Here is a 14,142-nt window from a genome sequence, read left to right as displayed (position 1 = left end):
GCTCTGCCCAGGCAGCCGAGATGCGTGTCTGACCTAATGGAACCTCCTGGAGTGTGCTGGAGGTGGCACACAGGTACTAGGCCCACAGCGCAGCTCGGCACACTCCCTGACCTGCACCTTTAAGCCCAGCACTAATTAAACGCTTCCCTCTAAGAGAGAGCGCCAGAGATGCTCTGAATCAGCTCTATGGCAGGCAGGATGGTGAGAGGTGAGTGCAATTATGAATGGTCACGCAACGGACTGCTACGAGCTTACTGTCACCACGGAAATGCCACAGCCCCCTGGCAGCTGTCGCTATGCATCAGCACATACCCCCCCACCCCCCACTCTGGCCTGGCCTCAGCCTGAGGTGAAGCTGCGCAAATGACTGAAAGGCCTGGAATAGTCACAAACCTCAGGACTGCTTTTTTGCCTATTTCAGTGTTGTGATGAAACTCAAGGTGCTTTCTATATGTTGTACCGCTAATGAAGGTTCTGCGGCCATGTCTTTGTCCATAATGACAAACCATTAGAGGAGATGGGCAAACAACTCAACCCTATAAATGTGTGCTTTGGTTTCTTCTTGCCTCACCCCTCTCTTATATCTCTCTTGAGAGGGCACACAATATACACTACACCGTAGAAACTCCATCTGAATGTCTGTGCTAAGCAGAGCTGACCTCCCTCTGTCTCCATACATCATGTCTGTAATACAGGGGAGAGAGGAGGCAGATGGTGCCATCAGGTCCAAGTGAAGCCGCGCAGCATGGGGTCCCCGACAGCAGCTAGCGCACTAACAGGTCCACAGTCAGCAGATGAGGGAGAATGGTATAGAAAATGGGCCACATCGCTAATCCATTAGCACACAGCAATCACTGCACCAGGAGTGGAAAGATGCACAGCTTATGTGGAAGACGCCCAGCATGGGGTCCCAGTGTAGCTCACCCACGACCGACTCTCGTGCTGATCGAGGTCTCGGCCCTCTCCAGGGGGTCTGTTGACCATAGGACAGTTGTGACCCCTTTTCACAGAATGTTACTTACTGTGCTGTTCATGAACCAGTATTCGTTTAGCATACAAAATATTCTAGTTTAATATCTTTATGTACACATTTATAAATATAGCACATATCAGACTAAAGCTTTGTACAACAGCAATTGCAGTCTGCAAACAATGTAAGTCAATGCACATAAAACGAGCATAAAAAATTACTAGACGGAAATATGCCGAAGACAAGAAATTTCAAATAAATGCATAACAATTTTCAAGTTAAACAAATTCCTTTTTCCAGTGATAAGCTGGGTAATGTGTGGATGACCATGTATAGAAGAAATCCAAGAATGGCCATCAGAATAGATTGGATATCAAAGGATTTTTGGAGTGGAAAATCCCATGGGCTTCACTCTGTCCTGGTATGGAGGCACCCAAAACATTTACCCAATCAAGTGAGGCCAGCTGCTCACCACTGGCCAACATTGCCAGACCAAGGGGAGCAGTATATGGCACAGAACTAACACTATAGTATACCGTACATGGATGGAAAACAAATTCACATGAGTGTGTTGACAGAGGGAGAAAAGGCAGAGAGAGTGAATGTGTGTTCAAAAATGTGTGTATTGAGGTCTGAGACATGCACTGGGTGTGTGACGAAATAAAGATTTTTTATGAATTTTATGAAATTTTATGACAAATTAATCCATGTGCACTGTGTGCTCAGGGTTGTTCTAGGGGTAACGCGTGTATGCATGTGTGTGTCTGCGCGTGTCTGTATGCGTGAGTGTGTGTGTGTATGTGTGTGTGTGTGTGTGTGCGTGCGTGTGTGTGCGTGCGTGTGTGTGTGTGTGTGTAAGTGAATGCAGAGCCACGCTCTCTGTGTTTACTTGCAAGCACACAGAGGGCCACTGTGCATTAATCTCTCTCCACAGTCCTGTCTGTGCACGCAATGTGCTGTGCTGTTTCTGCAGTATATGTACAGTACAGGCTGGAGGAGCAGCACACCAGCCCTGCTAGCGTGGCATGCTAACCCCCTCAACACTCCCCTCCCCTCCCCACTCCTCTCCTCTCCTCTCTTATCGTGCCATAGGGAAGCTCCGCTTTAAATATTGAGTTAATTGCTCTTCACTGTTCCTGCAGTCTGCCATCACAGAAAGCAGAGACAATGGAAATGTAGAGGATGTGCCATTCATTGTGGTAATAAGATCAGCACTTAACAGATGCCATATTTTACCATGTCACTTAATACGTAGCCTAGTGGCTTTTACCAGTTTTGTAATGTGAATTTTACAGGCATCTGTCTGATGCATACCGCATCATAATGAGGATGGATCATCAAAAATGGATAAAAGTAAGGACCTAATCTACCCTAACTCCTCTTACTGTTGGTGACACCCTGCAAAGTGTGAAGGAGAAGCATAGAGATCACTCAGCCCACATTTATGAACTTTGTACTGTGGACTGTACATTACAATGGTTCAAATCTTAGCTCAGGAGCATCTTCTGTGTTGTGCAAGACTGACAAGTGTTGAAGCAAAATTCTGATATACCTCAGGAATTAAGTGTTGAAGTGTCAAGCTAGCATGACCACCTGCTGTTCCAACCAGTTACAACAGCAAAGACCAGCAAGGGCTGGAAGAAAACCAGCAAGGACCAGCTAAAGCCAGCATAAGATGGTCTCTAGCACAACTCTAATGTCTTTTACTTTACTGCTGTGAGATTATGGTAAGCAGCATGTCATTACTGTCCAGGGCCGGGTTTCCCAGATTCGTTAAGAAGCTTCTAAGAAGTTCTTAGCACTTAAGAGCTTCTTAAAGAATCTGGGAAACCCAGCCCAGGTGAGTTACAAGTAGGGAACTAAGCACTGCACTGAAGAACTAAAATCATTCAAGGACAATTCTTTTAAGCATTTTAGAACTCGACATCTAGCCATTTCATATTGAGGCTTAATGGGTCTACAGTTACAGTACATCTCTGAGGGTCCTGAGTTCATGCTAATCGTAAGTACTCTTGTGATTTTGACTGTTACTTTCCAGCTGCCACCATTGTGCCCCTAAATAAAACACTTAACCTGGAGTTGCTCCACGGGAATGGTCTCTGTAAGTCACTCCGGATAGGAGCATCAACTAAATGGATAAATAGTAAACAGTAAAACGCAACGCTAACATCAGGTTTTTGGTCTTCCTAGCCCAGAGGCAGACATCCTATGGAAATGCATCAATTTGGACAACCTTGTATGTTCCTTTGCATTCAAATGAAGCTGCAGTATACGGACTACCAATCTAACTGCCTACCTAACTAACTAATAGGAATAATAATACAAAATAGGTGTGTAAAAGCTTTTCTTACACCAAGTGCAGCTGGAATGACGGATGTGTTTATAATATAAAGGCAAGGAGCAGAAGAACAGGGCAAGAGAGATCCCTTTTAATAGACACATATGCACAAAAGCAATGAGTGGGAAACTCACACACACACACGCACACACACACACACACACACACACAAACGCACGCACGCACCCTTCGGTTTATCTTACACATGTGAGAGATCAGAAGAGTGAGCAATGATTGGCAAGATTAAAAAAGCAAGGAAATGAAATGTGTAAGAAACATTTTAGGGCGCACATGTAGTGTTCTCAGTCCACAGGTCACGTAATCATTCATGATCGTTTTGACAAAGAGTTCAAGGCAGCCTCCAGCGCAGGGGGCTTTAGCCTCTAATAACAGACTGCATCTGTGGTAACATCTCTCTTTCCCCCTCAAAGTGCATATGAAAGGAACGGTGGTGTTCCTGCTTCCTGAAGCACCCCAGCCTGGAGCCCTTGGCCTACTTCAGCAGTTTAGGCACAGCCATGGAGGTCATGGAGGTCATGGACATGGTTGGCACGGTGATGTCCTTGAAGATGGGCTGGGTGACCATGCTGCTGGAGGGCCGGGTCTGGTTGAAGGTCTCGATCACCTTCTGCTTGGTGTCCCGACTGGCGTCCCCACGCACCGCCAGCAAGGCCACGATGTGATCCTCCCTGAGGAGCCACAGACACAGAGTGGACACACGGGTCAGCACAACCACAGAGTGGACACACGGGTCAGCACAACCACAGAGTGGACACACGGGTCAGCACAACCACAGAGTGGACACACGGGTCAGCACAACCACAGAGTGGACACACGGGTCAGCACAACCACAGAGTGGACACACGGGTCAGCACAACCACAGAGTGGACACACGGGCCAGCACAATGACAGAATTAAAGACCAAGAGACTATACAGGTACAGAAGAAACAGTAAGTCCATGAAGAGGCTGCAATAGAGCACACAAATCTAAACAGTGCTGAACAGTGCGCGTGCATGACTGACCTGATATCAGGGTATTTGGAGACCAGCGTGGACACTTCCAGAGAGAGCATGGTGGTGTCGCTCAGCTTAAACACCTCCGCTATGGCAGAGATGGCTTCACACAGACGGTCTGCCTCCTCAGTCTGCAACATACAAACAAAACAAACTGTCACTGTGTGTTCATGTAGACTAAAACTCAAACTGTAAAAAGTTCCCTTAGGAGAACAGTTACATGTGACTATTCTAATTCTGAAGAGAAAAAAAACAGACACTAGCCAATGAGAACATTTGGAGGACCCCTAAAACATCTTTTAACTACATGAAATAAATAATACATAAATGTGCATTAACATTTGAAGAGCTGGATGAATGTCTGCTGCAAGGCTTGTAGTTGTTTCCCTCTCCTCTACCTCTATGCCATCTGCCTGAGGGGGCCTCAGCGTTGGCATGTAGCAGTAATGTGTCTGTGGCACTTACTCCAGAGAGCTTCCTGAAGAGCATTTTGAACTGGTCAGCCTCCTTGATCATGCGGTCGGCGCCCTCCTTGCGCTCCTCGGGATTGCGGAAGTTGATGCGCTTCTGCATGACCGCTTTCATGTACTCCACCACCACACGCCGGTGTGCCTCGCTGGTCATCTCCTGAGACGGCAGGGTGGACACACACACACACACACACACACACGTCAGCAGGGGATCAATCATTTGCCGCTCTTCAAGAGAACCATGATTGCCCAGAAAAACAGGTGAGCACCTGATTATAAGGCTTCTTGATCTTGGCAAAGTCGCTGAAGTAGTCCTCCACCGTGACACAGATGGTGTCCACTGCATGGGAACCAGTCAACCATTTCCTGGTAAGCAGCTCGTACAGATGATGCTGTTAAAAACATGAAGGCTGTCTGTTAGCATCAGTCTAGAAAAGCCTATGACAACAGTCATCTTCTGGAACTCCTCTGACATAGTGGCTTAAATATGTGCTTAAAGAATGGCTAATATACAACCACTACACACATCAATCGCCCTTCATTGTTTCAAGGGTTGGTTAAAGTGAAAATGTACTGCAGTCTGTGACAGATCATGCAGCAAAAATGTAAGAAATGCTTTTAAACAGCCAACGGCAACTGTATCTCCAAGGCAGACCAGTTAGCAATTTTTTAATCGGCTGACTGTGATGCCCCTAAAGGTTTGCTAAAGTTTTGCATAACTTTAAGCTTGATAGTTTAAGAAAAAACTGCAACGAACGGTTGTTTTCATGATGAATTAATCTCAATTAGTTTGTTGGAAAATGGTGAATAGTTAAAAAATGTTAACCAGTGTTGCCCAAAGCCCAAGACGACATCCTCAAATGCTTTATCAAACTTCTCAATTACCAAAATAGTTGGTGACTACTCAGACTTCTCAACTGATAAAACTTCTCAATCGATTAACAAAGTAGTTGGTGACTAACAGTTGACAATGAATAATTGAATAGATTAAGTAATACCGCCCTACTCCTTGATGCAGCTCCAAACACTAATGACTAATAACTGATTAAAACAGATGACTCCCACCTCTAAGTCCAGGAAGACCTCATCCAGCAGGAACTGGCAACCCTCTCTGGCCACCTCGTTCAGGATCCTCTCGATGGGCTCGTCGTAGTGGCTGGCCACGGGAGACTTGGAGTACTTATTCTTCAGACTGTTGATGGACTCCCTGAGGAGAGGCAGATCACATTCCCTTTACAACACCATCACTCCATTAGCAGAGGATTAGCAGATATTACTCTGCCCAAACTTACTGACCATACAACTAACTGTGAAGCATGTGTGAAGGGATCTTCCAAACGACTAAATGGAACTGATGCAGAACAGAACATGGGCCCAGGCAGTACACAGATTTCATTGCTGACACTCACTTGAACGTTTGGCAGTTGTTGATGATGGCAATCATGTACTGGACATAGTTCTGTGGAAGCTGGCGATCTTTCAAGTGCTCCTCTTTGTAGTTGATCGCCTCTTCCTTGTACCTATGAAAATAAAAGCATGTGAATCATTTACTATATATTTACCTAAGACAGAGGACTTCACATCTAGTATTATAATTTAGTTTGTTCAATATTAGTATTTGTATGCATTGCCTCGTATTTAGCATGGAGGTCCTTATCTCTGCCTGTATAAAACACTAGGAGGAGCTACAGTATTATGTTGTACTAAAGATCCTTCACTTCAACACTCTGAGTGTACTGTACATTACAGCTGCTCTCCAGACTAACACAATGAGGACCATCAGTGACAAGTTTGATGGCATGCTTTTGAACACTGAGAAGGTGGCAACAGGCTGAGCCCTGGGGGCATGAGGATGAAGGGGTATTACCGGGGGCTTATCTGCGGCATGCCCTCATAGCCGTTTCATTTACAATAAAAACACTTCACATGCCACTCATTACAACCCCAGTGAGAACAACAAAGATATGGAATGTGTTAATGTCACTTAACTGCAAGCAAAAGGTTTGTACAACATTTATACAGTATCTGCTACTTTTGATAAATCATCATTAAGTTCAAATGACTAAAATATCACACATGTAGACTAATGTAAGAGGAGGCAGTGAAATGGACTGTATCTCCCACCTGTTTAGAAAAGAGCACATCTGCTTCAAACACTGTCCCAAAACCTTCTCTTTGAACGTATCATCGACCTGGGCAGCAACCTGCAGATTCTGCTCAAACATCTGGACAGAGAGAGGGAGAAGGCCAGAGGCAAAACCTTCAATTAAATTCAAGCTTCTAAGAATAACTCAATGCTAAATATAGGCTACTACACATATGCAGTATGTGTTTATCTATGTAGCTTGTAGCACTGTTGTTGGTAGGTGTTCCTCAGTCGCACGTTGCTTTAGATAAAAAACATCTGCCAAATTCATAAATGTACAATAAATGCTATCAATTTCTCCTTAATATCAACAACACTATGAGAGTTTGCTCATTCATCACCACTGTCCTTGTGCTCGACTGAAATCAGTGCAGCGGTCCCACCTGGAAGACGATGGCGGGGAGCGTGGTCTGGTAGTAGCCGTCCTGGTCAGCCTCGGGCTCCGACTCCTTCAGCCAGTCCTTCTTATCCGTCTCCAGGGCCTTACGCAGCCAGCCAGTGATGTTGGACTGAGGAGGGTGGAGAGAAAGGGACACCTCAGCTCATATGAATGAATAGCACACCGTAGAGTACTAAAGCTCAGCCCTTTAACAATCGCAATAACAATTCAATTGGGTCCATTTGTATTTGGGTTTTGCTCATCAAAATAGCAGGAGAGAACAATAGGCTACGTTTGGCAGCTGCAGCACTTTTCTTAAGCAAACTGCACTGTACAGTATGTAAATAGAGAACAAGCACATTGGAAAATTAAGTTTCTTATTCCAGTTTCCCTTTTTAAATGTCTTACATTCTTATAACAGGAAGCATTTGTGATGTTTATCAACCTATTTAAAACATTGAAAATCACTGTTGCAAGTAGTGTGTGTTAACAAGTGATTCCATGCAGATCACACTGTAAGATGTCAATACAGTAAGATCCACATCTGCCAGACAGTGAATGTTGCTTATTCTGAAGGCAGTCGTGGGCCCTATGCACTCACGGTGAAGGTCTGGATGTATTTGCTGAGGAGTTCGTCAATCACGTCCTGGGTGAGCAGAGGTTCCAACTGAGTGACATCACACTCCTTCAGCTCAGGGTGGCCCATCATGTCCACACTGCAAGCACACACACATGCACACACACTCAGGGAGTATAATCAGCATGGCTGATTCATATTCATATTCAGGAGTATAAAGTATTCACTTTGCATTGTGAGAGGGGATCCTTCATGTTTACACATTGCAAGACTTGAGAAAGGCCATAAGCTGAAATGTTGTCTCTTATTAAACCATTGTGGCATCTGAGCAGCCAGAGTGTGTGGTCTGGTCCCCCTCTGTTTTTCATACACTGTAAACACCAGGGTGGGAATTTCGTCATTTTAGGGGCAAGGCCATTTGGCCTTCACCTTCTTTTTTTTTAAGGGGCACCAAGGCCACATGATAGGGCACAAAGGCCACTGAGTAAAATTCGATGGTTTTACATTTCAGGGTTATCTCGGCACAAATACATAGACCCGCTAGCCGCTGTAGGCTTTGAGAAACACTAACACAGCCTCAAACTTCTTTAAGTTGAGGCTAAATCATGGCAGACTTCGGGGTCATAGGGCCCATCTACACATACCTCACCCCACCCCCCATCAAATCATCATTATGATTATTATATCACAATTAGTATTATGCCATATTGTTAGACATGCACTTTCACTTCAAAGCAGTCAATGTTTGTGCCAAAATGGTTTACAAAAAGTTTGTGAAAACTATGCACATCAGGGGTGTGCTTTACTAATGTAAGATAGGCTATATAATTACAATAGTTCATTCTTTTGCATGTCTGCATGAGATACTTCTGAAAACAACAGCAAATATGAGTACCATTGTTTTGGGATGTTTCCCTCATGGAAGAATCATAAGCCGTTTTCACACAGGTTTCTGTACATTCTGTGATAATTACCTGCCACAAATCAAATACGGGACGATTCCGTATTATACTGAATGGTTGGCAACCCTAAGTCAGGGGCATAAAGGCCACTGTGGCCTTATGATGGGTTTTTTTTCAGGGGGCATCAAGGCCAAAGTGTAGGGCAACGGCGGCCATGGCCTCATGGCCTTGGTATAATTCCCACCCTGGTAAACACACACAGCAGTAGCCCAGAGCAAACAGTGGGCAAAGTTTGCAACTTGTGAAACGCATAGCTCGTGCCCATGTAACTTGCACCGATTTAGAATGAGATAGGTGAAAACATGAGGCTTACAGGTTTTCATGTATAGTTTTCTTTCCTCGTGTGTGTGTGTGGCACATGTGTTTATATCTGTTCCTCTTTTCTTGTGTTGATCTGTGTGCATCAACTTCTCTGCTCTCTCGATACCTCTCCACAATCCTGGCTGTGCACGCAATGTGCACCAGCCCTACTAGCGTGGCATGCTAACCCCCTGAACACTCCCCTCCCCTCTCCTCTCCTCTCTTCTCATGCCACAGGGCAGCTCTGCTTTAAATATTGAGGTAATTGCTTTTCACTGTGCTTGGAAAGTCTGTTGCCATGAAAGAGGAGACAATGGAAATGCCACTCATGCCAGATCAGAGCAACACTAATGGCCTTTCATCAGGGCTCAGGAGTAGCCAGGAACTTACTGGTGCAGGCATGGAGACCACAGGCACAATACACATGACACATTAGTTCATGCAGAAATGAAGTTGTTCATTGCAGTTGATGTGTAGTTCTAACAGTGCAGTTCTAACAGTGTAGTAAAAATGGTATTCCTCAAAACAGGTGACCCCCTTTTGCAACGTCCTCTCACAGCTGGTACAGGTGGTGAGGATACAGATGTATTGATCATTATACTCATCAAAAGGATAAATACGTCTCCTGCAGTGCAAACTCATGGAAATATACTGTAGGTCTAGTAATAATCCTTTTGACTTTGAAAGAGAATTAAATCGAAACATGACCGTCACTGTCCAACTGGCTAGGACTCTCAACCAGCTTAAATTTACAATAGAGCATCGGCTGTCTTGTAGTGACTGTATTGTTTTAATTAGTCACCTCTCTTTTAGACAATAATGCAGCATAGAGACGTCTCTTCTCCCCGTGAATAGTGTGTGATTTCAATAGAAAAACACCTTTAGTGTAGACCACCTGTTTACACAGACCTGGCTGCACCTAGTCAATGCGCATGTTAATATGCCCTGTTGGTCAAAAACAAGATTTTCAATATCTAAGTGAACACAAAAGGGCAGAATATAAAAGATGCTGTTATAACCCAGCTGACGCGCCACTGGAAATGTGGGAGAGCATTGTGTGGCATTCAGTTAATTACCCAAAGCCCCTGTGCCACCCTGTGTACCCCTCCTCTCACCTGCTGTAGGTGTTGAGGACCCAGGTGAGGAGCGAAACGATCTCGTTGGCCTCCAGGTCGCCGGCAGCCAGCTCGCGCACGTTGGCGGCCACGGCGGCGTGGTAGTTGTGGAAGAAGCTGGTGAAGGTGTTGTAGTGCGGCGGGAAGCACTGCACCATCAGGTTGCTCACCACCATCAGGTCGTCCAGCACGTACTTGCGCGTGAGCTCCAGCTGCCGCACCAGCCACATCTTGTCCGAGTCGCGCGTCTCGGACTGAGTGCCCTCGATGCGTCTGCTCACCGTCTCCTTCAACTCCTATCAGACACACAGGCTGCTTGTGATATCAGCCAAGCAAATAGCCATTGATGCTATAGTGCGCTGGCTAGACATAAGTGCAGGGTGGATGGCAGGAGAGTTGTACTGTAATGTCTTAACTACTAGCTGCAGCTTATACATTGATTTTACTAAATTTCTTCAGCTATGAGCTTAATACATGGGGGCAGTTAATATGGTATTAATATAGTTTTGTTTCTTTTAACTTGCATAAAACACTGGCCTGCGGGTTACACACAATGAGGCTAATACACAGGAAATTACTGTAATACCATGAAATAAAAAATAAAATAAAAAAGGTGGGTTCTGACCTCGAACATGCGCTCCTTCCACCTCTTGGGCCGGCCTGGCGGGATGAAGGTGGTCTGCTTCTGCCGGTCCAGCATGCGGTTGTCGATGATCTTCTCGCGCTCGATGATGCGCACCACCGACACCAGCATGGTGGGGTCGCGGCGCACCGTCACCATGGCGCGCTGCAGCACCATCCACAGCTGCTTGGCCAGCTCGTCGGACAGCGGCTGCACCTGGCCGAAGTAGCGGCGGATCAGCTCCATGTCGTGCGTGTTGCGGCTGTCCATGCGGTACTGCTCGTACATCAGGTCGTCGCGCGAGCGCTCCAGGTCCATCAGCTTGCGGTGGGCCTGCAGCAACTCACCCTGCTCGATCAGATCCTGGGTGTCCTGCACAATCTCTGGAACTGGAGGGATGGGGGGGTGGGGGGGGGGGGGGCACATGCATGAGCACCAATATAACATGCCATCTTCTTAATTGGGCTTTCATCAACAAGTCAATTAGTTGACTATCAAAATCACCTGTAAGAGTTGTAGTTAGCACTCAACTAGTTGTGAATAAAATAGCTAAAGGCTAAACAGGTTATACATCCCTATGTATGGAAGAACTTGACCTGTTCCACAGTGATATGTAAGTTGTATTCAGCTGTACTAAAGTACATAATGCTATGGATAACCATCTAAGATGAACTGTACAGGTGCATCAATTATTTATGAAAAACATGCCAACTAGTACAAATCTGTAGTGAAATCCCTACCTCTGAACAACTCCATGAGGCAATGGTTTTACACACTGATCTTATGCTAGAGCTGCCCTATGCCATCAAAGAGCTGTACGGCTCTAATATTGTCTTGCCTTTCTTGATGAGGTATGCACAATCACAGGAAGTGATGTTTGTGTGTGTTGGCAAAGAGGGGTACACATAAATTACACAGTATGTCAGCATGGACATCCTCTCAGTGACAGGACAGGCTTGTGAGATGAGAAGTGAGTTTTACAACCTAATGAACAAGCTCATGTAGATGTTGATGGTACTGTGCTGTAGCTGCACAACTTGCAATTGCGCTTACCTGAGAAAATATTCTTCAGGTTCTCCACAGCAGAGGCCAGTTGGCTGTGCTGCACCACTGCGTCCTTCACATCCTTGAGGTTCTCTATGGTGTTGATGCTCTGCCTCCAGTCCTTACTCACGTCTCCTAGGGAGTTCTGGATGTCTTTCACGTCGCACAGAGCATTGTGAAGCTGCAGTAGACCAGTACGGACGCCATCCAACTGGGACTGAATGGCAGCCTGGGGAATAGATTAGGTTGTGTTTTGTTGCACGTGTTTAGTACATCCAGAGGAGAACCTACGAGAGCGCACACCACTCCGGTCTGCATGCAGAGCAGGTTGAATCTTTCTGACACTATATTTACCTTCAGCCGGGCCTCTACGGATGCTTTCTTGCGGGCCTCTCTACGTCGGTACTGCTCGACCTTGTCCAGCTGATCTGCCCGCTGCAGCATCCCTGCAACTCTCTGCACGGCCGTGGCCACGGCTTCCCGGTTCGTTTCTTCCATGGCTAGGACGCGCGCTGGTGTGGCAACAACAGTTGATTACCACTGACGGAATTTCACAATCGTGTTAAATGTGCACTGTCTAGCGTCCGAGTTTTTGGCTGTGCTCAACGTAAGTTAGGGTTACCAAGTTAACCAGTCATCGATATATTACGCTGCATTTCAACAATGTCAGGAATAACAATTGGTCTGTAGCATCCCTTGGTAGCAAGCAGATGTGATTAGACTAGCTACTGTACATGTCAACGCAGGGACCCTGGAGGCTAAACAATATTTGCTAGTGTCAACCAAAACACAATCGACAACAGATAGCCGCCCCTTTGCTTAGCCATCACTGCTAAACGTTTGCTGTAAGGTACTGTAGACAGTTAGCATCTTCAGCTAAGTAGCATAACAAGCTAATGTTAACCTTGCGATAACGGTAACGTTACATCCCACAAAACCCCTCTTTTTGAGAACTGAACACTGCAGATGCAAAGCGTCTTTAGAAGCTTGTCTCAAGGTAAATAGACAATTTTCCATGCCCGCCGTGTGGTAATAAGTCCCCAGCGAGCTTAGATAGCATAAGCTAACGTTAAAGCTGTGAGAATACTTGCTAGCGAATGTAACAACGCACAGGCCATAACAAGTGACAACCGATGACAAACTAATAAGTGTAAAGTCGTCGCTATATGCTCACCAACACAGGGTGTATCCTCCTATTCCAAAAACTCAGTAAAATTCATTGATTCAAACTATTTCATAGCTTTTATAAAGCTTCACACTTCGACAATCCTTCTTGTTCCTGGATTCTGCCGCACCGCCCTCACAGAGCAGCTGACAACACTGCTGACAAGCCGACGTCAGAGATGTACAGGACTTGCGCACGAGCGCCTACTGTTCATCTAAAGCCCTTTTCAGTGCAAGTGCAGGAGTGCAAGTGTAGGCCTACAAACTAAGTTGAAATAAAATTAGACACACGTTTGTTAGAGCATCATCATTTATTAATGATCACATTTGAAATTATGTGTGGAAATAGTACACTGAACAAAATGGCTGCTCAGCAGCATAACAGAATACAAAATAGATTCCTTTAATGGTTGAAACCTCTCAGTGTTGAAAAAAGATGAAACAGTATAGTCTCTTGATTTAGTTAAATACACATGATGCCACTACACATGAAAACATCAATAATAAATACACAGAATCACAAAAATATACATACAAAATACAAATCCTACATTTAGGCCTAAGTGAAAGTAAACATGGGGATAAAAAAAAAATCTGCACTGGCATTTAACACAAAACTGACAGAATGACACTAAAATTTAAGCAGGCTTTGCCAAATGCAGCCTGGTCAAAGTCTATAATCAACTCAATTACAACTGAACACATTTTGGTGAAGAAATGTTATGTCATGTTAAGTCATAAAATGTAAAGAAATGTCAAAGTCATGTACATTTTCTATATAGAATGAATTTGAATTTCACAAGATTTAGTCATATTTTTTTCCTTAACAATTAACAAGTCAAAACATGTTGAAGTCTGCACTGAATTAGTTAGTCAGGAACATCATAGACTAATTAAGTCTGACAATTTGAAAATCACTTGTAAATTATTAACCATTATTGAGAAATGAATATTATAAAAAAAGTTATCACTACCATATTATTAAATGATATTTTACTACATTAAATATGAAAGCCATTTTTACAGCCTTTTTCATTTTT

At 44.7% G+C, this 14,142-nt stretch overlaps 1 protein-coding gene across 1 annotated transcript; it reads right to left on the bottom strand.

The window, feature by feature from the left end:
- Nucleotides 1–3,377: 3,377 nt before the first annotated feature.
- exoc3 (exocyst complex component 3) lies at nucleotides 3,378–13,246 on the bottom strand. The gene is made up of 14 exons (XM_062517390.1): nucleotides 13,113–13,246; nucleotides 12,293–12,450; nucleotides 11,948–12,167; nucleotides 10,898–11,283; nucleotides 10,273–10,568; nucleotides 7,920–8,034; nucleotides 7,323–7,448; nucleotides 6,918–7,018; nucleotides 6,203–6,313; nucleotides 5,859–6,000; nucleotides 5,063–5,185; nucleotides 4,789–4,950; nucleotides 4,333–4,454; nucleotides 3,378–3,997 (listed from the first exon to the last, which is right to left on the bottom strand). The coding sequence occupies exons 2-14, from the start codon at nucleotides 12,434–12,436 to the stop codon at nucleotides 3,802–3,804; spliced, it is 2,244 nt and encodes a 747-aa protein (XP_062373374.1). The 5' UTR covers nucleotides 12,437–12,450; nucleotides 13,113–13,246; the 3' UTR covers nucleotides 3,378–3,801.
- Between the last annotated feature and the right edge of the window lie 896 nt (nucleotides 13,247–14,142).

The sequence above is a fragment of the Sardina pilchardus genome, chromosome 2 (genome assembly GCF_963854185.1).
Source record: "Sardina pilchardus chromosome 2, fSarPil1.1, whole genome shotgun sequence".
Classification (NCBI taxonomy): domain Eukaryota; kingdom Metazoa; phylum Chordata; class Actinopteri; order Clupeiformes; family Clupeidae; genus Sardina; species Sardina pilchardus.
The sequence above is the reverse complement of the archived record's forward strand: the minus strand, read 5'-3'. Positions and strand labels throughout refer to the sequence as shown.

Bases quoted from the DNA above. Each gene is read 5' to 3' on its own strand.
- exoc3 (XM_062517390.1), bottom strand. From the start codon at position 12,436: ATGGAAGAAACGAACCGGGAAGCCGTGGCCACGGCCGTGCAGAGAGTT. The intron at 5,186-5,858 runs GTGGGAGTCATC...TGTTTTTAACAG, and splicing joins AGGTCTTCCTGGACTTAGAG to CATCATCTGTACGAGCTGCT. The intron at 3,998-4,332 runs GTCAGTCATGCA...GTGGCTCCTCAG, and splicing joins TCCAAATACCCTGATATCAG to GGAGGATCACATCGTGGCCT.